The sequence below is a fragment of the Cinclus cinclus genome, chromosome 13 (genome assembly GCF_963662255.1).
Source record: "Cinclus cinclus chromosome 13, bCinCin1.1, whole genome shotgun sequence".
NCBI lineage: Eukaryota > Metazoa > Chordata > Aves > Passeriformes > Cinclidae > Cinclus > Cinclus cinclus.
Window position 1 is genome coordinate 9120739 of NC_085058.1, and position 24803 is coordinate 9145541.

Sequence of the window (24803 nt, forward strand, 5' to 3'; positions counted from 1 at the left end):
TGCTATTATTTAATCAGTATCTTAGGAAAGATACAGTTAGGTTTATTTGTCCAGGAATGCCATGATGTACATTCAATAAGCTTACCAAAGTCTAGAATAATACAAAAAAGTAACAAAAAAAAAAAAATTAAAGAATATTTCCAGTGTGTGTCAGGAAGCTTTTGTTAAAAACCAGAAAGTATGCATAAACATCCCAGCAAGAAAAGAAAGGCAATAAAAAACCCCAGGAAAATAAGTAACTGCTTTTATTTAAAAGATACATTAATGTTCTTCAAGACCTCCATTCCCTGGTAAGAAGGAGGAGTAGGGACCATGCCATGTTCTAAAAAATTTCTTGTAAATTTAAGTGGCTTACTAACCCCTCCTGGGTTGGGTGGATTTGAGAAACTGTTGGATGTGTGAGGGAATGAGGCAGCTTCACCTGCAATCTGCAGAATACACAGTGGATAAAAATTTTTACTCACAGCTGCACCCTGCATTTATTTGCACAGAAATGGAAAAGCAACTCTATTACTGCTTATTCCTATAAGGCACAATGAGGACTGTTTGCTGTTCACTGGTGATGGCTTTTGATCACTTGATTGGAATATCCCAGCACTGACAGCAGAGGTTTGGGTTAGTGAAAAACCTTCTGCTGACATTTGACTACTACAGACCTAGCATCAGTTAAATCCATCCCATACTCGTGCATCCATACAAAGTATGTTCTTAATATCCATTCACTAATGCTACAGAAATATTTATATATTACATATCTTTTTTAATCTTTAAATATAACTTTGGGGCGTAGCAGCAAATTTTCATCTTCAACAGGGCCTTACTTTGACACCTGATTAAGAGTTTGTACTCAAATTCTATTCCAAGCATATCAGTGCTTAGTGATCTGTTTTCAGTGTTAAAACAGTAATACTCCAACTTATCTTCCAAGAAGCACCCCTCAGGGGTATTCTAAGAATTAATTAGTGGTGGTAATGGGCTTTGGAAGTATAAAGTACTGTAAATGGCATTATTACAGTCAAGGCCAATCTGACACTAAAAATGGCATGCACAGCTTTTACTCTGCCACACTGTGATGTCATTCAGTATCACAGAAATCCTTGTCTGTCTGTATTCCAGATTTTAACTTTGCAGATAATTCTGGTAATTAAAATGCACATTGTTCTGCGATTAACAAAACTAATAAAGTGTAGTTTCCTTTTGTCTTATGACTGGCTTCCCTGACAGCCAACCAACCACAATCACCTACTGAATCTTCTCCTATAGTTGGGGTTTTCATAAATTACTCCTTCATGTGAACTCCTGGTATCTGCTATGGGGTGAGCTCATAGTGAGGACAGTTAGGATCTCATGTCTCTGACCACATCCTTTCATAGAACATGACAGACATACTATTTGGCAATCTGTGAAATTTCTCTGACCACAAAATTCAAAAGCTGTTGGCAAGGACATACAAAATATAGGAAGTTAGAGATGGATCAAATAAACATCACTGCCTTAAGAAATTAGGCTAAACACAGAAACCATTTAATTCTCCTGAAATGTAGCTCTAAATTACTGCTTTACATAGCTAAAGTCCTGAATTGCATTTAGCTGGGCATCCAACAGAAATAATTGACAGGGGATTTCTATAGTGACATAGGGAGATATATCACTGGTGAGGGATTTATGTGACCCTCATCACCATACCTGTGCTTTTAATAAAAATCTTGCTCCTGCTTTGATTCTCTGGCAGATGCTGCATATAAAAAGTCATTGTGTACTTCAGCACAAACATCGTATTTTTATTCTCCCGAGAAAACACGAATTTCCCTCTGGTATACACTTATCTGATTAAGAAATATTTATTCAGATGTTCAGGATGATTTACTGTTCCCTGATATCTGCAGCTGTCCTCAGCATCCTTTTCTCCTTCAATCTTAGGCTCCTGAAACATGGCAAGACCTGGCACAACCAACATGTTAACTCGTGTTCATCTTTGTGTAGAAACTTCTGCACAAACTCAGCTCTGCTACATTTGTAATGTTCCTGTGCAAGACCACAAAAATAGCATGGATTTGTGTTTAAAAACTGAAGAGTGGATGAGCAAATGCTTCCTCCTGGCTTGCCCTATGGCAGTGAAACTGCAGGGAGATTTACTGCTAAAGTTACAGAATTGTCTCTGAATGATCCTACTTAGTTGCCCAGACTCAGAAACAGCCCTATGTAATGTCATGCACGTTCTGCTTTAGTCACTGCTAACATCTGTCCAGAAGCTCTGGGTGGAATTCCTACTTTTGTTTACTCCAGAAAAATCAGCCCAGGGAATTAAAGGCTAGACAACATATGCTAGTTTCAGTGTTCCACTTCTAGCCACTCTGCTTTATATGCTCAGTTAAAAGCATTCACAGAAGTGTGATACAGGCAGATGAGAAAGGAATTGTTCTCTAGCACACAGACAATTGAAGGTACTGATGCTTCTGAAAACTAGAGAAGTTGCAGTCTATTCAGAGATGCAAGACAGAAGAGACAGTTTTAATAATTTATCAACAATCTGGTGACATTACATAACTTCTGCATTTCCAGAATGCCACACAGACATGAAATAATCCTGGAATAGTATTCCAGTTTATTCTAATGGCTAGAGTAATAAAACTGCAATAATAAAGTATATTTACAACATTACCCCAATAAAAATTTAATATTAGATGCACTGGCATGACCTGATTGTACATCTCCTCTAAGAGATCTTCACCCAGTGTTAAAATGACAACTAAGTGATACTGTGCTACCTTCAGAAAGTTCAGGAAGCCACTTATTGTTATTATTACCCCTCTTGTTTGTTATTACTGCCATTACTGCAAGCCAGAACCATACCACTGCTATGTCCACTTTGTTCTTAGGTGTTCACAGACAGTTCCATGGTTCCTCAGGATATCTCTTCTAGAACTTCATTAGCCCCACTGTTGGCAAAACTTTCCTGAAGTCTGATTTAAACCTCTCTAAATGTAATTTGTGGCTATTACCTCTTGTTCTACTATTAACAGTAAGCATGGAAAACAGATTATTCCTTTCCTCTTTGCAGGAGAAAGGATGTATTTAAAGGCATCCTCACGTCCACTATTTGTCTCTTCTCTAGTCTGGGCAGTCTCAATTCTTTAGCATTGTTGTTACAGGCCATGCTTTCTGATAAAGTAGAATGAGACTAATAACGCTTTTTCTTGCAAATGATTTTACTTTGTCATAACAAAAAGAGAGTTGTATAAAATTAATCTGGATTGACAGCAGTTTGGAAAAAAAAGTCTCAGACTATGCATGCTGTACTCTGAAACTGAAAAAACCTTATCACTGAACAAACAATTTGTCACTGGAGTTGCTTCTTAGAGGCTTTTTGCTCTCTTGATTTGGTCTGAGGCTGTGAGATACAGTTATTTTAATTAGCAAAATGTCTCTTAGAAACTTGGCTGATTATTGAAGAATTTTTAGAATGGATGAATCTAGTAAAATAATATGTAGGTTTTATTACTCAATTGGTTTTATGTAATATTAACTCTCTGTTACATACTCTTGCTTAGGAGTCAATGCTTGAGCTATTTCAACAATTCTGCCAAAACTGTGTTTAGATATTGCTGGAAAGTAGAGCAGCATTTAAGCAGTTATCCAATCATGTTATCTTCAGGTACAGTGAAGACCATGTTTTTTAAAAGTCAGTTCAACTGATCAAGAATGTATAAAATAACAGTTGAAAGGGACTTCAGTGAAGTCCTCTTGGCCACTGACAGTAACATATTTTTTAAGTGAATCCACTAATCATTTATTTCAGAATAAATAATGTACAAATGCTACGCTTTAAAACAACTCTAAAGAAAAGAATCTCTACAGCTGGATGACTGAAATCAGTTTGAGCAAATGTTTTCATGCACTGAAGGCAGCAATATAAATCCAATGAAGATATTTATTATGAGCCCTTATGGCTGTCTTAGTGAAATAATAATAATAATAAATATAAATAAGTAATATAAATATAAGTAAAATAAAATAAATAAAATTAAATAATATAAAACAATCACCCAGTTATTTGAAAGGCATCTGTATTATACAGTTGTATCTGAGGTATTTATGAATGGCCAGAGGAAATGTGGTACCTGCAAAGTCAGCAGGGCAATTAGATGTGTGCTAGACTAGACAGAACTGTCAGAAAAAACAGATTTCTGTATTTTAGTAAGTAAATGTTGAAAATAGCCAAGAGAAGAACGAGACTAGACTTTTATTATAGTGTATCAATCTAAAGGTTTCTACAAAGCTGAAAACTATAAAGCCAAAATATGTCTTCCTGTAATTAAAAAAAAAAAAAAAAAAAAGAAAAAGAAAAAGAAAATGCACTTCCTTTTCCTGTATCAGATGCCACACTTAACCAGAAAGAGAAGGTGACAGCTGCAGGACTCTTCCTTTGCTCTGGCATTGAAAGAAACTCTCCTGTTGTTGATGCTTCATTGAAAACGCCCCCCGTAACTTCTCTGCTATGTCATTTCTAATAATGCCAGGAGAAATGATCCAAGCCCTTAGCACCTGTAGTACATTCACTAAATGAGCATCTGCTGGCCTACTTACTTCTCTACCTTGTGCACCAAAAAGCTCTAGTTATGCTTTAGGAGGTCCCCTGTTAAAATCTATGCCAGTGTCACTTAGCAGAGAGTCCAACTACATTTTGTTAGAAACATTCTCTCACTGTTACCATGCAAGCATATCTGGGTTATGTGTGGTTCTAAGAACCAGAACACTGCCCTCACTCCAGGTGCTATGACTGAGCAAATGCACAGTGGGGAGCCAATGTTTTTTCCAAGTCCTTGTTTTGGAACAGATGGGAAGATTTAAAAACATGTTTTGGTATAATAAGTATAAGATTTTAAGATTTTTGAGACATCTTATTTCTGCATTTTATCATTTAAAAGTTATAATGATGGTTAACATTAGATTTTAAACAGGATTTCAATATCAATTACCACTAATAGGGCCTAATTTAAACAATACTTCCTGAGTCTATTAAATAGTTATACTGATTCACTTTAGATTTAATCTTCTGATTAAACATTTATAGTTTATTTAATACAATTCAGAAATTATCATATACTTTCAGTTGAAATCCAAAGCATTAACTAAGTCAGAGAGATTATTTCAGAAAGCACATGTGCTATAAAAATGTTGGAAAATGTATTCAGTGCAAAGTAGTTGCTCAGGAGGTTCATGCTATAGTAAGGTTTGGGACAGGGGTATAAATATTATTCTTAGGGCAGCAGATAATAATAATACCTAGTGCTTAGGAAAAAAAAAAAAAGAATATTTTAAAGTTTCCAGGGATTTTATTGTAGCCCTGCTCACATCTTCAAGAAACTACATTCAACAAACTTCCTATGAAATTTGATGAATGGCCCATCCATTTTTTTGACATTATGTAATTCCTACAATTAAAATGCAATGAAGTCATTCATCTCTTACTTTTGGTCACTCAAAGCCATTCAATGAAGTATGACACTTCAACTGTTACCAGAGTAACACAGTTACCTCAAAAAGAAAATGCTTTCTGGAGAGAGGAAGTTGGTAGTTTCCTAAGCTAAAAGTTTCTAGGTGTCTGTTTTCTCTGAATTACCTATTCATTTCTAATACAAGCGTTTGAAACTGTGAAAGGAATGGCATACATTGTTCAATTCAGCTGGATTCTCTAGTACCTTTTCCAGACAAACAGAAGCAGCATCTTGGACCAAAAACTCTTTCAAACTCTACTGAAACAGTAACCTCCAACCTAACAGGGTAGTGGGTTTTGGTCAAAAACCAGGGAAGTCCCAGATAATAAGAAGGTAACCTGTAGTATCATGACATTGCACTTTCTTGAAGAAAACAGGGCTCTGTTTCGAATGCCTGAATCTCACAGAAATTGTTTGCACAGTTTGTGTAGACAGGAATAGTGACACTTTCTTCCCTCTTTATGGGAAGAAAGAAATATGAGAATAAACTTAACAATGCCATCATACCATACTCTCCACATCTGACTTTCAGACAATACTCAGTCTTCTAAAAAGTATGGACATTACAAACACACCAGCCCTGAGCCTGGAGCACACCAGTTACTACGAAATTCCCCAGTTACACCTCAGAGAATCCCAGTGTCAAATAAAAACACATTTACCTTGCGTGGTCAGTTATCTGCACAAAGGAAAGCATTTCTAATGACAATTCTTGTTATGTAAGGCTGAAGTATGAAACCTGTTACTTAAGCTCCATTAAAGATTAGAGTAATTAGAGACAACCAACATCCTAAAACAGACAATTATAAGCTGCATGATCACTATAAGACAAAGCCACAATAAATTTTGATGCTCTCTCCATTCAGATCTTGCTAATTTCATAATGCTGTGAATATGCATAGTAGTACAAAGTCAATATTTCACTCGGTAGACTTACATTACCTAAATGTAGATTTAAAAAAGCAAAATCAACAGCACTTTCTATACTTACAAATAGAATTTTTCATCCCATACTGGATTTAAGTTTCCAAAAATAGTTTTTGTTCTTCGCTTGTTTTTGCCAACTTGCACAGTAACATATGGGTCACTTGAGCCAGTTTTGTCCTTAGCCTGTAAGCCCTGAGCACAAAGAACTGCGACAAAAGGAGAAAAGTGTGCTTTAGCCCTCATAGCCTTTATTGCCAAGAAGTAAATGGGAGTGACAATAGCAAGAGGAAACAAAGGCTTCAAAGTAAGGGATCATGAAGGAAAGGTTTCTGGATTATTTTCCCAATGTCTGGAGACTGACGAGGTTTGCCTAACTACCGTTCTGGACTGTATAATATTTTAAATTATAGTTTAATGGAGTAATAAAGATTCACTACTGAGCATCAAACAAATATATTTCACGCATAATTCAAATACTTTTCTCAAGCTTTGGTTTAATCAAAATAGCAAGGAATATAATGTTGTATAACTTGTCTTGAGTCTGATAGTTCCCTGAAGTTCTCTGCCACCCAGTAAATAAATAAAAAAATAAATAAAAATTTCCGAAATTTCTCCGATGATCCAAACTAACATTTCCAAAGTAAAACCTCCAATCATATAAAAAATATGCCCTGTGGCTTATGGAACTAAACATGAGGGACATGGCTATCTTTTGTCATTTATACTCTTCAAAGATTAATGTTTAGAATACTTTCTATGCTATCACAGAGAGGGTGACAGTTCAGATCAATTATCATCAACTGTTTATGCATTTGCTATCCTTTCTGACAGTTAACGTGGGTGTAGAGTTAATGGATATGAATTTAGTGGCAAATATAAACATATACAATTTGATTTTCCATCACAATTCATAAAAGTGGAAATCTCAGGAGAGAGCAGAACTGTCAAAGAGCAGCCTACTAAAGCCAGAGAAGTGCAGCTAGAACACTTGCTCTGGCTCTTATAATTCAGCAGCATTTGGCTTTGTTATTTTGCATGTATTATTTAAATCATCTCAGTGGTAACATTTAGTTAACATTGTCTAATATCAATCATTTTGGACAATGAAGCTCCCTTGGCATGCTCAGAAAAATTATTACCTAAAACTGGCACCTTGCTCAGTAGATCAGCTCTTGGTGTGGGTTCAATTATATATGCTCACTTCAGTAAAAGAAGTAAAATTCTGCTATTCTTTAACACATCCAATTTCTGACAACACTCTTAGGAATGAAATAGCATATTTTGTCTTCTCTATTCACTTTAAACCCACAGGGAAACTTTTAGAAGGCAAGATGTGTTTAGAAGTATCCCTTTCCTATTTATGGAGTAGAATTAAAAGTCAACCTAGCAAAAGTTTTCAAGGATTAAATTGTATGTATTATACTGGCCTGAACACAAGATAGCCTTCAGTATCCTTTAGAGGTACAACTAAAAATAAACATATGAATTAAATATGTCCCTAGTTCTAGATGACAGTCCAAAAATCCCACAATTATTCTTTTGAGTTCCATGCGACACCTCTCAACCTTCAGAATAGTCTCCATTTATGCTGAGGTTTTAATTCAAAAACTGAAATGTTGAAGTCAGAGGACCTGGAAATCCTTGTGAGCAGCTAGGTTAATGCAATTGGAAGCCATCTGGAATATGTTTGGAGTGAGCAGAATTATGAAACATCAGCATCACTAAAATGGAACATACTCTTAGTGAAGCAATGTGAATGGATAGTAAGTTTCAAACCAATGGGATCTGGAATTGCAAGCTCATGTGTTTTTTTAATCACTTTTTTTTGGTGAACTTAAACTCTTGCAGTTGGTGGCATAAAGCTCATCATTACCACAGGAGGTAAAGGAATAAATAAGGTATCCATTATTTTTACCTGTCTTCCTTCCTAGAGAAGTAGAACATAAAGTCGTTTTGGCAACTTAAAACTCAACTCTTGAAGTTGGCATCCTATAAATTCAACTGTCTGTAGATGCATCAAGTATACAACTGAACACATAGTCCAGCTCTACTTATAAAAAATCTTGCTCCTGAACCAGGGGAATAGAAAAGAAAGAGCTCTTAGAACAGAAGAAAATTACCTGTGATAGTTATTTTTGCTGACCATTTGGATGTTCCATCCAAAACACTTTGTTTTGCTGCTTTTGTATATTGTACAAAATCTTCTTTAGAAATATTAAACATTTCCTGGATAACTTCAAACACCTCTGGTCTATTTTTCTCTCTAATCTTCATTCTTTCCTTCATGGCACTAATAATATTCTGTGTTTTGTCTTCTGCACCATGTTTGGAACTTTTCTCAGCTGCTCCTGAAATGAGAGAAAAGGTCACAATTGTTATTGAAAATTAACTTTGTTCTTTTTCCCCTTCAGGGTTTCCAGTCAACTTTAAGTGCATCAGTACCTGCAGGAAGTCTTTGTTTCACATGAATAATACCTCATATATATTCTTTGTTGTGTCTAAAACTATCAGTTGATTTAGTTCAACATGAGGGGTTAATATTCAGCTTCCATCAGTGTTATGTGTTATACACAAAATTATTTATTAAACCAATACTATTCAGTGCCAGTCAGTATTGTGGAAACATCTCAACATGTGTACTGAACAGCAAGCACAAATTTGTGACCTCAAAACTCGATCATTAGATACCACACCTATGGAGACTTTTTGGAAAGGAGACCCTACCCAAGAAAATAATGTATCACAGGTATGGAACAGAGATGTTCCCCTCTCCAATAAAATGATCATTACTGATAATTTCAGTAAGTAGATGAGGATGGTAGAAGAGATCAAGGGATATTATCTGTGTGAGAATACTTCTAGACTGTTTTAGCCTGTGGTGGCATGTCAGGCAGAAGAACCAAGGTAATTTTTCTGGGACATCAAAACCACTACAACGTTTATTGCTTTAAATAAATAAATAAATAAATAAATAAAGTAATAATAATAAGAAAAGGATTTTAAGGAGACCGAGTTGTTGCTGATCTGATTCAAGGTTCTTTTCAGAAGTTCAGAAGCGCTCTGGTGAGATTTCTCTCTCTAATAATTGTCCCTGATCTCAGCGACCCTTTCAAAAACAAAGTGAAGTTCACCTTATAAAAATGTCCTTTTTCTGTCAGGAGAAAAGGTTTCCAATCAATATCTCTACAATATATTCTTCAAAACACCCCAAAAATCAACCTGCAGTTGAGTATGAGAAAAGAAGCATCAGACTTGTATGATCCGAATGGTAGGAAGCAAAAATTAAAATTTCTGCAGTGCTAAATAGGCTACATTAACTCTTGATAAAATTAACGTATAAAGCAAGACAGAAAAATGCTGAAAAATTTATAATCAGTGACATACTGTCACTTGCTATAGGCACTGCTGAATTTTGGCTCATGTTGTTAAACACTACTCAAGGGCTTGTGGCACTGAATGTTAGAATCATCATTATCATTAGCAGCAGCAAGTACTTCACTCTTCCAAAAAGTCATGTAAACATCATCCAACTGGCCATCCTCAAATCCTGGGAGGATTAAAGTATTATTGCTCCCTTTAGAGGGATAGTAAAATTAAAACAAAATTATTTTGAACAATTTTTTATAATTATAATTCAGATATTTCAACACTGAAGAAGCACAGAATTCCTTCTTTAAAATACCATCAAACATCAGAGTACCTAATCTTTTTGAATATGAAACACCAAAATTCTAGTGATTAAAGATTATCCAGAAAGAAAAATTTGGAATTAGTAGAAATAGAATTATGTGCTACCATGAAAGAAAATACCAGTTAAAAAATTCTCTAGTGATTTTATTACAAAAGAAATGATTGCTGAGCTGCCTGGAAACCATGACAAGTCATTCTTAGAAGACGCAGGAGGGAACTTTTTTCATTTTCTCTTATTTTCTGCCCTTCCTCAAAAAGTAGAAATGCAAAAACATAACTGAATGATAAACTCTGGGCACAATCTGAATGGCAATAACATATTCCTGTTAGAAACCTTGCTGATCTTTGAGATGGCACAGATAAAACTGAAATATGTATAAAAATACAACTTCCTTTAAGTAAATATCTTTTTCTTGATACTCATTTATTACAACTAGTTTTACATCCCCTACTGCTGACATCTACTGCTGTCTATCAACAACTCTTCATGCAGTATTGATCAAACTAATTAAGACAATAGTGTAACTTACATTACACAGGAAGTTAACAAGTACTCCTTTCGCCCTAGGGACTGATACAAACTCAACATGACTGAAATCAATTCTAATTTAATATTACATGTAGTAATAGAAAGGGATAACTTATAGAAGATGAGAGAGCTAATGAAAGTGTTACTGTTTTTTCTAAATCGAATTTAAAACAATTTTATATATTGACCCTAAGGATCTTGAGATGTGATTAATTTCTACAGTCTACATTAGCAATGATTATATATTAACAAAAATAAACCACAGAAGTTTGAAGGCCAATACATCCTATGGATTATGAGATGGATAAAAGGATGACTTGATAAAAATAACTACATTTCACTTTATGACACTGTTAGCATCAGCTTTCTCAGAAATATAGATTTAACCAATTGGTCAATTCATTTTTTCAATGGAAAACAAGGAACATGAATTTTTCAAAGCAGTATACTATGAACACTGAACTATTAATCTATTGGAAAAAATATGACAGGATGCTCAGAAACATTTGCATACTAATAAGAAGAGTGGAATCCCTTAGGCATGTTAAATATTTTATCTGCAATTTGCCATCTAGAGGTTTTGCTCTTTTAAAACTCAGTTGTTCAATGTTTTCAACTGTTCATACAACAGATGACTGCCAATCTTATTTATTTTTTTGCATGCTCTAGGAATAATCATCCATATATATCTACAAATATTCATCAAATGCATCATGGTGCTCTGAACCATTTTTAAATGTTTTTTTGAGGGGGAGCTGGTGATAGGGGCCAGAGGACAACAGCCCAGTTGTCCAGCCCAGTTTCAAGCACTGTACAGAATCACAGTTAAGCACTGTTAGGAAGGTTGATTTAGAAATTCTTCACTGATTTATTCTCCATGGGGTCAGTTGCTCTGGGAAATTTTAATTCCTGAGCAGTGCAAACCTTGAGCATCCATCCCTCATGACCTCTGTTCACACAGAGAACACAGTGAAAAGAAAGAACTGAGCGAAATATCTATGTAGTTTTCCTATCAGTGGAAGCTCTGGAACATATCAACAGTGAACAGTGCTGAATAACTCCAGAGTATGGAAGCCCACTCCATTCCAAAATCAGAATATCAGGAAGCTTACATGTCTTGATTTTCTATTGCTTAGAATCTTGTATAATAATTGTTTTGTAAATCAAGAATAATTTAAATACACCTGATTTCTTTTCACAGGAGAATGCATGGCAGCTGGAACCAAGCAGACCAAGAAAAAAGCAAAGAAAATTATATTTTGTTTTAATCCTAGTGCCAAATGTCTTACTGAATATTTTTTTTCTCCTTACACACACAGGGTTTAGTATTTTGAAGGGACATGATTCTACTCACTGTTCCATATTTTTGACTATTATATAGCACATCAATACAACTACAGCAAGTAGCAGGAATACTTTTTAAATATTTCCTTTGTTTTTTTTTTTTTGTATTTTGAGTTAAGTTAAACAAAGAGAGTTTATGTGGAGTAATAAATTGCACCAGGTATTGCCATAGACAATGGCAAGTAAATAATTCACTGATGTTAGCAAGCATTATTTTGTAAATGCCCAGCAACATTTGACAGATTTCAAGGGCAAAAGCATAACCAACAGTAGGTTTTCCACAAAGCTCCTGGCTAGCTTCTCAACTGAGGAGCATCAACACACCTTCACTGATTTTGGGTGATCTAGTCCCTCATTTCAGCTGAGCATGCACACAAATTCTAAAAGTGTGAATTAACACAACACTTCAGCTGTCATGAAATACTCACTCTGCAAACAGTCAGCATTTAGGAGATCTTGGCACTTCTCATGGCATTTGACACCACATTCAGTGCATCTCATGCCTTGCCTGGCTATGCCCCAAAGGAGGCCTTCACATTCATAACAGTATGTGGGAGTTGTAGCTGTCCAAATTTCAAAGTTATGAGGTGTAGTTGATGATATTGGATAGATCAAAGCCTGCAGGGTCTTCTTGAAGACATGTATTTTCTGTTGGGTAAGAAAAAAAAAAAATATTTCAGCTGTATTGTTTAACACAAGTGAACTGTTTCTAAACTATATGCCATTTACACTTAAAATGTTACAAAATATCAGAATATACATAGAAATATAAAATATTTTGCAAAATACTGATTTACTCATTTTGCTTTACACTTTGAAAATAACTCTGCATGACTATTTTGTCTAATTACACAAACAGCAGAGTTAGGTTGGAATCAAGTTATTCAATTAACACAAAGTCTTATATATATATCTTTTTATATTTTGAGGCAGAAATAAAATAAAAAAAAAAGCAGCATTATATTCATTAGGGCATCTTAAGTAGCTACCTAACATTAATTCTGTTAATTTAAATATTTCCTGTAGGGAGTTAGACACACTGGACAAAATGACTTTTGATTATATACAACACTATCCTCTAACACCAAGTGTGTATATAATCTCATCAAATAAAAGCAAGCCAAATGTAGGGTTCCATTTTATCTGTATCCCTGTAATAGCATACTTACTACTTCATTTTTAAGCATCAAGTTGCTTTTTACATTAGACAACAATGACCCATACTCTCAAAAATCCAAACCCATTTTTTGGACTGTTTTGGCTTAAGACCCATGACTAGTTAGTTCTACTACAAGAGCACTTATTAGCTATTTACTGACTAGTACTGTAACAACCTCAGTCTCAGCTCCTTAGGGCTTCATGAGATGAAAACAAAGCAGTCCCTGTAGTTTTGCACACAAGACCTTGGCTTATATGGGCTCAATGCTCTGCTTTGTTTATTTGAGGTTTTTTTCAGGCACCCCAATCTTCTGGGTCCAGGCAATTTAATGGGAACAAGAAGAGCTTCGCTGGCTTCAGGCAGCACTTGGCACCAAGCTTAGATTATGTCTTTTTTAGGGAGTGGGTGTTCATTAAATGCACACATGACTGCCATGAATATATTAGAAGTTCTAGATTTATTCCCTTATAAATGAATAATTGTTTCTTTTAGAAAGAAGAAACCATATCATAAAACATATCAGAGTGGTATAGTTCTGAAAGTTGGTTTGTCTACCATGTCATCCTCTGGTGTGGATATTATTAAGGTAGCTGTACAGTTGTAGCAAGGGAATAACATTTTGGAATTTGTGTTGTCTAATTTTGTTTTAACATCATTGTCACAGGTCTGACAGTATAGGAAGCAAGGCACACTTATTCAGTTAAGCATTTGTTAACACTCCCTTATCTTTAATATTCAGCTGTTGCTGAATTGCATAATTGCATGCCAAATGGGAGATATTAACCTGTCTAAAAATATGCTTGCATATTCTTGGTTTTATGTACCTGCATCTCTACTCAAACTTGTGAGATATTCTACTAATAATAGATTGTTTGATACAAATAAAATATTCTTTTGTTGTGCATATCTGGATAATGTTGCACAGTGCCATCAAAGGACTTTTGCTACCATAGGTAAAACAGTACCATGTCACCATAGGGTAGCCATTGATTCATAGGGTCAAGCACTAAAAATAACAAAGCAAAATGTTAGGCAGCCTAGGCTGCAACAGCTCTTATTGAAGTTAGTGGTTACTGCTGGAAACAGTATCCATCCTGTGAAGCCTGGCCAAAGACATATGGTGAGACATTTCATGGGCATTTGATCTGAGCACATCTGAGAACACTGTAGAACTGAACTAAGAAAAAAAACCTGATACAGCAGAAAAGACCAAAAACATACTGCTCTCCAGGGTCCTTCTTAGCCTAACCTAATAACTGACCTGAAAGCAAGTAAAGGTGTACAGCAGTTTGATTTGGCAGACCCTAAGAACTGTATAGAAATGGCCACCTAAGTCTGGAGAACTCATTTTTGTACTTTACTCCACTTCTGCCTTCCATGTTACAGGAACCTGAAAGGAAACTTTAAAGCAACCTGAAGTGAATTTATACAGTTTGCTGAGGAATCGTGTTTCTCAGAAACCACTGATGACATTCTCCCACTCCTGAGCTCATGTAGCCTCAGTACAAATCCTGCTCTTTCACCCTGTTCGGCTCCAATATTTTTCACATTATAAATACTTTTGGAATTTTGCCAGTAACTTTTACATTTTTCTGAAATGTCATTAAGAAATAAAATTTACCCTCAACAGGCCTCAAAATAAATATTTGAAGGTAAATGTAATTTTCAGCTGAAAGACACAGTTTTGTAGATTGGTTTTGCTGCTGAACATGTTCTTTCCCCTGTTGTTAATAAAGCAAATTGAAAAGGAGAATTTTATTTCTTTCTCTCACTGTCTAGAGGCTTTCACTCCTATTGCTCTTCCCTGTTTAAATGATTTTGTTATGTGAACATAACAACATGGCACTAATAACTTCCAATGTAACTATAAAACTAATAACTGGTTTGGCAACATTTAGCCCTCCTAATATATAGGAGAATTATTTAGTTATCTGCTTAACCCTCTGAGAGGAAATTTACTTGTGTTGTATACTACTTGAAATACTTGTCTATGTCATTGATGTAAAATTTTAAAAAATGTGAAGCTCTGTCTTGTTCAACAAAGGAATTAAATGGGTGCTCAACTGAAAGCATATGTCTAAGTATTACACTGCTCAAAATGTCTTTGAATCTGTGCTTGAGAACACACAAACTCACTGTGTCGTGAGTGTGTTGTACAGGAGGATAGCAGTGACAGGTGGAAAAGCTCAAAGCCTTAACCTCAGGGCGTAATTTTTTGAGTAGGTGGCACTTGAGTTTTAATAAAAGGCATCAGTTCAAAGGATTTTCATACTGAATCTAATCACCAAATAACCCACACCCACCAGAGTCACTAATATTCCCTCCAGAAAAACTTGAGGGAAGGTAAAACCTAGAAAAAACTTAATTAGAGGAATAACTTGCCCAAAGGGGATGTTTTCTCCTTAACTTTCATTGGTGACTCCATTTCTTCATCTGCATTTCACATCTTCCTTCTGTGGAGAGTATCTGGACAATTCTTTTATGCCTGAAAATGTCTGTCCTTTTTGTTTTCAAATCTTGTTCTACCCAGTGTAACGATGCCCCAGGTTATTAAGTTTGGCTGGCTACCTAGAGGAGTAGAAAAGTAGTGCTTTCCTCTTGTTTTAAATATCTTGCAAGAGGTATTACTGGCTGTACCCTTACATTTGTCTGTGAAGGAGCACTCCTTGCCCCTTGGTATGTGTGGTAAGGGCTGGCATAGGACTGGCTACTCTCATTCCCCTCTACTCTGAGCCAGCTTTTTACATTTTCTCATCAAATGAACTTTCATGTGCCTAAATTACATTGGTTTTCTGCCTTTGGACTTAAATTTTTATTTCAAGATTTCTTGAGAAATAACTATTCCTGATATACAGGCTTTTTAATATGGCACAGTTCAAATGAAGGCCAGGGAATACAGAGGTATAAAAATACATTCAAATGAATTTTCCCTTTCCATTTCTCCTGAATCAGAGTTCAGTAGTTTCTCTGGTTGATGGCAAGCATTGGAGATATGTTTGCACTGAGCTGTTCACTGGGATTTGCTACCTTTTGTTTCCCTCATGAGCAGGACCATTTATGTAAGAAACTATAAGTGCAGTCCAAATTATTCTTTCTTATTGTTCCTTTGTTGGCAATTAATATTATCTCCAATACTTGCAACTTTAGCACTTCAAAGTCAGAGCCTGGTAGTTTTTACATGAGAGGGGCATGCAAAAAAATAGATGAAGCAGTATTTTTTCATAAAAGGTAGTAATCATTATATGTAATGTTTGTTTAGTAAACATCTTTTAGTAATGTGCATGGAGTACTTTAGTGTGCTTTACTGAACTCAGCTATTTTGGTACAAATTCTAACAAAGTTGAAAAAAGTCTTTATTTTGTAGCACTTGGATGCCATAAATTCCTCCTCTACAATTTTCCCTCAGCCTTGATCCCCTTAAGATCCCATAGTTCTCTGTTCTATTAACCTTTGTTGCTATTTTGAGATAGCAGAATAAAATAACTACTGCCTCTACTGGAAGAACACTTCAAACACAAGCTGTTTTCTACCTGAGCAAATCCATCCCTGAGCACCACCAAATCATAACCTCATGATTACCATATAAGCACAGAAAGTTCACAATAAACCAGGTACGATTGATGGATGTCAATTTTCTCCTACGTGTTCCAGTTCCCAGAACACTCTGTCATTATTTTCTGTTCTCCCACTCTTCTTCTATGGACCTTAAAAACAATGTAAGAAAAATTCAACTCCTCATTTTTCTTCAGAATAGGATGTATTTCAGAAGGTTATGTATGCACTAGCAATCTGAGGAACACAAAATGGGTCAGTATGTCTTCAAACAATTGCTCTTTTTTTTTTTTTTAGTTCAGTCATATCAGGCAGCAAATTCTGCTCAAATTCTGGAAGTTCCTACACAACAAATGGAACACACTCAATTTCATCCAGTTTGTAGCATGTAAGGCTGAAATAATTTCTAAGGATCTTTAAACAAAAGTTTCTCTGTTACTTAAAAGACTTAAACCTGTCATTGAAAACACTTACCATTTCATCTGTGTTTATGGAGGTCCGGATGAGCATGGCCATGGAAATACCAGATTTTCGAGCTGCAAGTGTCTGTTTAAGGCAAAGGCAAGAAAGACAACACCTGTTGAATCTAATGGAAGGCAAATAGTACTTAATTAAACTACTGGATGTAAACATACCTGTAGAAGATACAAAACCTTTTAGGTAATGTTTGCAGCTTACAATTTTTAGGGTTTTAGTACATAGTGGAAGTACACTCTCCATCATCGTTACTGTTTCTTTCAGCAGTGCCCAGCTGAACTGCCATTTCTAATACAAAACCTGGTATTCAGAGATTTGTGACTCAGGTTTTTTAAACCACAGGCTGTCACTATTTTTCTGCTTTGCCAACCAAATTAATGTAGTACAAGGATAGGCATCCTGCCCTAATTTGGAAGCTGACTGTGCCTGCAGCAACAAGGGAGATCATTTTGCAGTAGTCTTATGGCTCAAGTTGTCAGTCTGGATAATTTTCTGTAATTCACTGAGCATGTTTAAATGGTGTGTATGTATATAAAATGCTACTTAAATAAAAAGACCTCAATAAATCTTAAAATATTATTTTCTTTAAAGGCAATAGTAATTCAGTATTATGGATAGCTATATGGAGAAATACTCTGGTTATCTGAGACAGGAAAAGAGATCAGAAGTCTGTATCAATCTGTCCTCATTTGGCCACATGTTGTTATTGGTATCTGGACAACTTCTGCTTCTGAAGACAATGCACTTGGTTGCAGAGATGAACTCTTGCTGCAGTATGGTACGTACAAAGGGACTGAAAATAAAGTAATTTTAATATACAATAAACAAGGAAATTTTATATTCCTTATTGCAATACTCCAGAAACTTAAATGAGTCCTTGAGAATTAACTAGTGAATATACTGATCAGAAAAGACCCTGGGGGAATGAGTTCTGTGTGTTTTACAAATAATATTTTAAATCTGAATATCACTTCTGCTATCAATAATCCTTTTGGCCTGACAGAAACAGATGAGCTTTATTCCACTGTGCACAGTATCAGCCATATCACTGTTATATTACTGGACTGCACCCACAGTGCTGTTTTCACTCCTCCTTTCTCTTACTCTAAATCGTTCCAAGTGTTTGTACACTTGTGCCTTATCTCTGTTCCTCTGTCATCCACTATGTGCTTTGTCATGCTTTGCTGCCCTCACAGTCTAGCAGTGTGTGGATCAATTATGCCACCCACTAACCGTAAGTCTGTTGCTGCCTTTGTTGTGAGAATGCAGATTTTCACCTAACTGTGAAGTAGGTCTCTGCAGTCCATCATTAGAAAACTATTACAGCAAAAGTTTAAATGATATTTTGTATGTGACATTCTTATTTTTGTGAAATGTATACTGGGCCAGAAGCAATTTAGGCCTACATCAGCAAAGGAACTGCATCATTAATCTCTGGATGAAGAGACAATTCCAATTTCTTCCAATTATATAATTTTAAACACTGGTACATTTAAAATGGATTTCTATTTATTTATTTATAAGACTGTTCAATTTTACTTTTAAATGTTCACTTTCCCTGATTCAATTTTCAATAAGTTTCTCTTGATAATAATTAAACTTGCAGACTGACACAGAATAATTAATCTTGTGAAACCAATTATGGGGTGAGGAATCATCCTTGGCTTAGTAGTATTTGATTCATCTCTTTCCTATTAAAAAAGTACCCTCCTTTTCCTTTTCTCTTTTAAATGCAGCAATTTACCAACTGTATGCCGTTAATTTGCTACAAGATTCTCCATTCTGTTATTATTAAGTAAATAATTCTGTTTACTTCTCTGTGACCATCCTTTCATTCTATTTTTATGAATGTGGAAATTCCATGGGTGTATGCCAGCGAGATTGACAAAGTCACAGGAAAGATTAAACAGTGTGCAGTCTTTGTTTTTTTCATGCTTTTTGTGTCAAAACCCAATGGTACAAGAGCCACGTATCGAAGTTGAAAATGGCAAGTAAAAATGCTTTTGGATCATTAAGAGGAAAAGAAACAATTGTCATAATCAGTAGAGTTTTTGGTTTTAAAACAATGTACTTTAAAAGCATTGGCCTTTTGATCCCTCTTGAAGCACTGTTTTTTTTCCCCAAAGTCTTGCCAAGTACCCATGTAGATTTTCTTGCCTCCACCATGCTAGTTTTGTAGCTTTCATGTCCCTTATGCTTAGGAAGGGATTTGACTCATTTAGGTATCAGTTGCACAGTCCCAGCCATTCCAAGCAATACAGCAATGTGAAGAACTTGGCAGGACAGGAACACAAAGGGCATAAGAACATTAACCTCAAATATAGGGCAGTGACTGCTGCTGCGTTCTGTCCTCCAGCAATACCAAAGAACATGAACCAGCAGAATTGCAGTTTCATGCTATCACTGTAAGTCAATAAACAGACACTATTTCCTGTGAGAAAAAATATAGGGAAACAATTTTGACCCTGTCACGTGTCCTTCAAGCCCAGTGCTCCCAAGGGTTGCCCTTGGAATCACAGATCTATGCTATTTTGCTTCTTAAACAGAAATGTGGCTAAAGTTATAGTACAGTGCCCTATATAAAATAACAAAACCTAATAGGAAACAGATAATTAGGCTGTTCTTAATAAAGTGTTTGTGATGGTGGAAGAAAGTGATATCTAGTGGGATTTGTGATAAACCAGTAAATTTAACAGTCACATGGATTAAATTTACAGGGATTCTGATGAAAAAAAAACCCAACAAAGATTATTTCCATTTATGTACCACTATCAGAACAAACTACAAGAAAAAGCCCATCAAATGATTCTGTTCTTAACACTGAAGCTGGTGATAATTCAACAGCATGAAGCACTGAACACATAGCAGTGTCACTTCTTAAGTATGGAATGAAACAAGGAAGAGTGAGCATTTTGGAAAGAGAAAGGGGAAAAAGCTGCCAGATTTATCTATGGGAAACAAGGTGAGAGGTTATGAACATAACAAGAAAACTTCCCCTATTGCCTCTCTGTTTTCAAGTAGCAGCAAGAAAGAAAGGTAAGTGCAGCTCATCAGCTGGAACTTTCAGGAAGTCCAAAATACCAGGGCATCAAAAGAGTACAGAGAGCAACAGGAACCTTCAGTGTTTCATCCCTCTCCTTTAACAGGACCCAGAAGTTGTCAGCAGTTCATACTTGTTCACCCTTTCAAACTGATGTCCAGATACTACCTCATGTCCTTCCTTAAGTAAAAATTTGACCTGCCGAGCATAAAGAACTTAAGCACTCTTGAATTATGAACATATGAAAAAAATTAAAAACAAAAACAAAATCAAAAACAAAAAGCCTAGTAAAACCCCCAAACAATAAAAGAAGATGACAAAGCAGATTGTTGTCTATTTAATTTTTGTTTTGCAACTCCCTAATATAGGATTTAAAATAAATTAGTCTCCTTTATGCTCAAGGCCTTCTAGATTACCTAATAACTTGTACTACACTGTTGAATTTATTACCTCCAAATTTGCCTTAGCAGCTTGAATAAATAAATTAATATAATTAGAAGTCGTTCTAGCAAAAACATGGGAAACCAATAACTGTAAGTAAAAGAAAATTGGACTCAATCTACAATTACATGCTAAATGATCAATTGTGTTGAGGAAAAAAAACAAAGAAGTCCTCTATCACAATGAAATAGGCAAGCTGTGTCTTGCACAGCTAAAGTAGCACAGAGGAACAGTCAGGCTCATGTAACTTCATCACTGCTGGCTGTGCCATGCAATACTCATTCCTCTGGAATTACAGAGGGTTACAGTTTTCTTGATCATATTTTCTTTTTTACTTTAAAAAATCTACAGCCTGTTATAATTGGGGGGGGAAAAAGAGTTGAAGACAAACCGTTTTTGGTTTGGTTTTGGACAAACTTGAGAGGCAGTAAGGTACTGAGGGAAATTGCTCAGCCCTGTCCCATAATTTTTCTATTAAAAATCTTGATGTTTAATCCTGAAATATTCAACAGAACTGCAGTATTAAGCCCAGAAAACAGATTTAGAAAAAATGGCAGTTCAGCTCTACTACACAATCATTATTTGACATAACTGTAATATCCTCTGTTTTTTCTTCATATTTGGAGCACAAACACAAAAGCATGATCTGTCCAGCCTCAAAGATAATTATATTGCTATGATTTCCATTTAGTAGACTTAAAAAAGCCCTCACAAATATACAAATACTTACTATTTTATGATTTACCTCCTTAATATAAGAATATTTTTATTAGTAATATAACTGAATTTGACTATAAATTATTAAAGTAGTTAAGAAAATGGACTGCTGACAGCAGAATTAACAAAAAATAGTCCAGGTATTTAGCTGACAACATAAAAAAGCAGAGAATATGACATCTGCAATTTAAATGAATATCTTTTTATATGAATCTTCAAATAACCATTCATTTTTAAATTTTTTTTGTGGAGACACAGAAAAATGTTCCAGTGCATTATCATTTTAGCTGAAGCAGGCAGTTGTTTCATCTGGTGTGTTCACTTCAACAGACTGCTTAATAACAGCAGCAAAGATTCACAAATTATTCTTGTGTTCTTATAAACAAATAATAAAGCTAGGGAGCAATACAGTCTTGATTGATCAAAAGAAGAAATTTGTCTGATTACAATGATTACATTGTATAAAATCACATTTAAACTTAATAATCAGAAGAATTTTCTAGAATATTTATAACATTCAAAATTATGACAGGCATTAACAGCAGCAGACAGTAAAATAGAGGTACCTTTGGCTATGGCTGGGCAGATCACACCTATTTGGCTACTGCGAGTTACAAACTTCTGACCTCCACTGTAATTATTAATATTTCTCTCCCTGGTTGTTTTCACTTCAACTCTAACTAATCCAAAGGAGAATACCTTTTTTTAAAAAAGCAGAAGCTACAGCAATTCCATCAGCAAGTTCACTGGACTATTTTTCTTGGCTCCACAGTGAACAGAGATCTGTTCATGCTCTCTGTATTGCTACTGCACTTGAGCCATCTCTTCTCCTTGCACTGTCTCTCTCCTGTACCAGATATATCCTACCAGAAGTCTAATAATGACCCATGACCGCAGCAGAGACAACTGCTCCTGCAGGTGGATTTTGACTGCCTTATCCTCTCTAATAACTGAATCTAAAATAAGCAGAGGCTCCCAATGCATTAGCATAGAAAAAGTTTTGGCAGTTTAGGAGGAGAGCATCCAAAGGAGGGCAGTGAAGATGGTGAAGGGACTGGAGGTGAAGCGTGTGAGGAGCAGCTGAGGGCACTTGGTCTGTCCAGCCAGGAGGAGACTGAGGGGAGAGCTCAGTGCAGGTACAGCTTCCTCCTGAGGGAAGAGGAGGGGCAGGCACTGATCTCTGCTCCCTGGTGACAGTGACAGGACGCAGGGGAATGGCCTGAAGCTGTGTCAGGGGGGTGGTTTAGGTTGGCTATCAGGGAAAGTTTCTTGCCCCAGAGGGTGGTTGGGCACCGGAACAGCTCCCCAGGCCGACGGTCCCAGCACCAGCCTGACAGAGTTCCAGAAGTGTCTGGAGTCCCAGGCACAGGATGCAACTCTTGGGAATGGGTCTATGCAGGGCTGGGATTTGGACCTGATGATGCCTGTGGGTCTCTTTCACCTCAACTTATTCTGGGCTTCTGTGTTGAAAACTGGATTTTTAAAATTGTGAATTCATAGAAACAAAACAGAGCTACAGATATCACCTTAACAAAACATACAGAATTTTGATGAACATTATATTAAAACACAATGCTGAAAGCATTAAAATAATGGAGTGAAATTGGAAGTGCAGAGGTACTAGGAAAATAAGGAAAAATTGATACAAGTGAAGTTAAAAGTAGGGAACATTTTGAACTTCTCTTTCTCTTCTAAGACTTTCTAGTACCACAGGGGAAGCTTTGTGCTTGAGACCTAAATATTGTTCTTGTATCATTGGAAAAGATATTTGGAATATACTGGTAACTTTTTAACATAAACTTTTTCTAACAATTTTGGTATACATGATGCAGAGGAGAACACATTCACATAAGGCATCACTTACCTTATGATTAAATTCTTGGTTGCAAAATAATTTTTTAACTTTCCAGTAGAAGGTCATAATAAAACACAATAATAATGAAATCCGTAACAGTTACTATGATAATTTCAGAACATTTATAAATATAAAAGTACTTACCATAGCCTTAAAATCCAGACAAGATAGGAAAGAAATTATAAACAATATTAATTTGTCAGGTTTATTGAAAAAGATACAGAAATTATATTTTAGTCAGCATCAAAAGAGTCTAGCACTCATTTCTAACAATATTATTTCTGTTTTTCTGAAACGGTCATAAGTAAGCATAAAAAAAGGTTCATTTACATTTATTTTGATATCTTAATATATTCTGAGCTATACCTTTCTGTAAGCACTTCCAACAATCAAGAATAAAGCAAAGTGTCATTTAACATGCATTGAAGTGTCATAGCAGGACAATAGACTACTCATTTAATACAACTGATACTGCAGTGGCTGCTGTCAAAAAGGTGGTTTAAATGAATGCAGGCTCCACTACGTTGTACAGTGTAACTTTTCATCAATTTCAGAAGGAATTCTACTCTAAAATGGTTGCTTTGTTTTCTCCTTTTGACTGCTCAGTGTGGTTGATCACCACAGAGTAACTGAACACAGAAACTGAGAAAACATTGAGCAATAATTGGCAAAGGCTGATCTTTCAATGACAACAGTAGTAATCATTCACTTAGCCTAACACCCAATCACTTCTTTACAGTGAGAAATTGGTTTGGGGACTCACCATCATCAGATACTAAATACATATTTTATTGAATGATGAAGTCTATACTACAGGAAAGTAAAAAGAGAATTGTGAATAGCACTTGAAATTCTTTGCAGCAGAGAGACTCTACTTCATCTTGTTTAGACTGGAAGTCACAGTAAGTCTTAAAGGAACTGCCATTGTTTTCCACTTTGAATTTTCTTTTCTTAAATTATTCGTGTTTTCAATGACTGTTAAAAACCCTAATAACCTCACCTTGTATCTAAAATATGCATGATCTTTAAAATATTAATAGTGAAAAAGGGCTACTTTTTAAAAGGAACTTTCTCTCTCTTTCAGTATCAAAATAAATCAAGTGAAACAGTATCCCAAACACTTGATAGCATCTTTGTGAAAATGAGTAGATTATTACTGTAGAGACAAGTAGACATTACTTGATTACACAAGTAATACCTAAATATCCAATTAGATATTCAGACTTATCTAGTCCATTGTAACAACTGCCTCATTGTCTTTTACTGCCCTCAATTCATTCTCTAAAGACTGCTTTTTTCCATAAAATAATTGTTGCAAACTGTCATTCAGATGCACAACACTAATTACAAGGAAGACCTACACAACTGGCAAACGAATCAACAGTTTGAGAAGTTACTCACCACATCTCGAACAATGGGAAAAGACTTCTTTCTCCGTAGGTCTGGCATGCTGTCAATTCCATACAGTCCACGACTGCACAAGATAAAAAGGCAGGGAAGAAAATAAAAACACGGAGCTTACAAGACTACATCCTTAAGAATTGCTTATAATATCTCTGTTTGCAGTTAAAAAT

At 35.6% G+C, this 24803-nt stretch overlaps 1 protein-coding gene across 2 annotated transcripts in view; it reads right to left on the reverse strand.

Moving 5' to 3' along the window:
• UNC13C (unc-13 homolog C) overlaps positions 1-24803 on the reverse strand; it is a 128110-nt gene that overhangs the window by 80518 nt on the left and 22789 nt on the right. Inside the window, exons 4-9 of one of the 2 annotated variants that reach the window (XM_062501805.1) lie at positions 24631-24703; positions 23374-23379; positions 17174-17245; positions 12417-12636; positions 8546-8773; positions 6490-6631 (exon numbers count right to left, since the gene is read on the reverse strand). In XM_062501805.1, the coding sequence (XP_062357789.1) occupies positions 6490-6631; positions 8546-8773; positions 12417-12636; positions 17174-17245; positions 23374-23379; positions 24631-24703 (741 nt within the window). The remainder of the gene's footprint in view (positions 1-6489; positions 6632-8545; positions 8774-12416; positions 12637-17173; positions 17246-23373; positions 23380-24630; positions 24704-24803) is intronic. The other variant, XM_062501804.1, reaches the window with a different exon arrangement.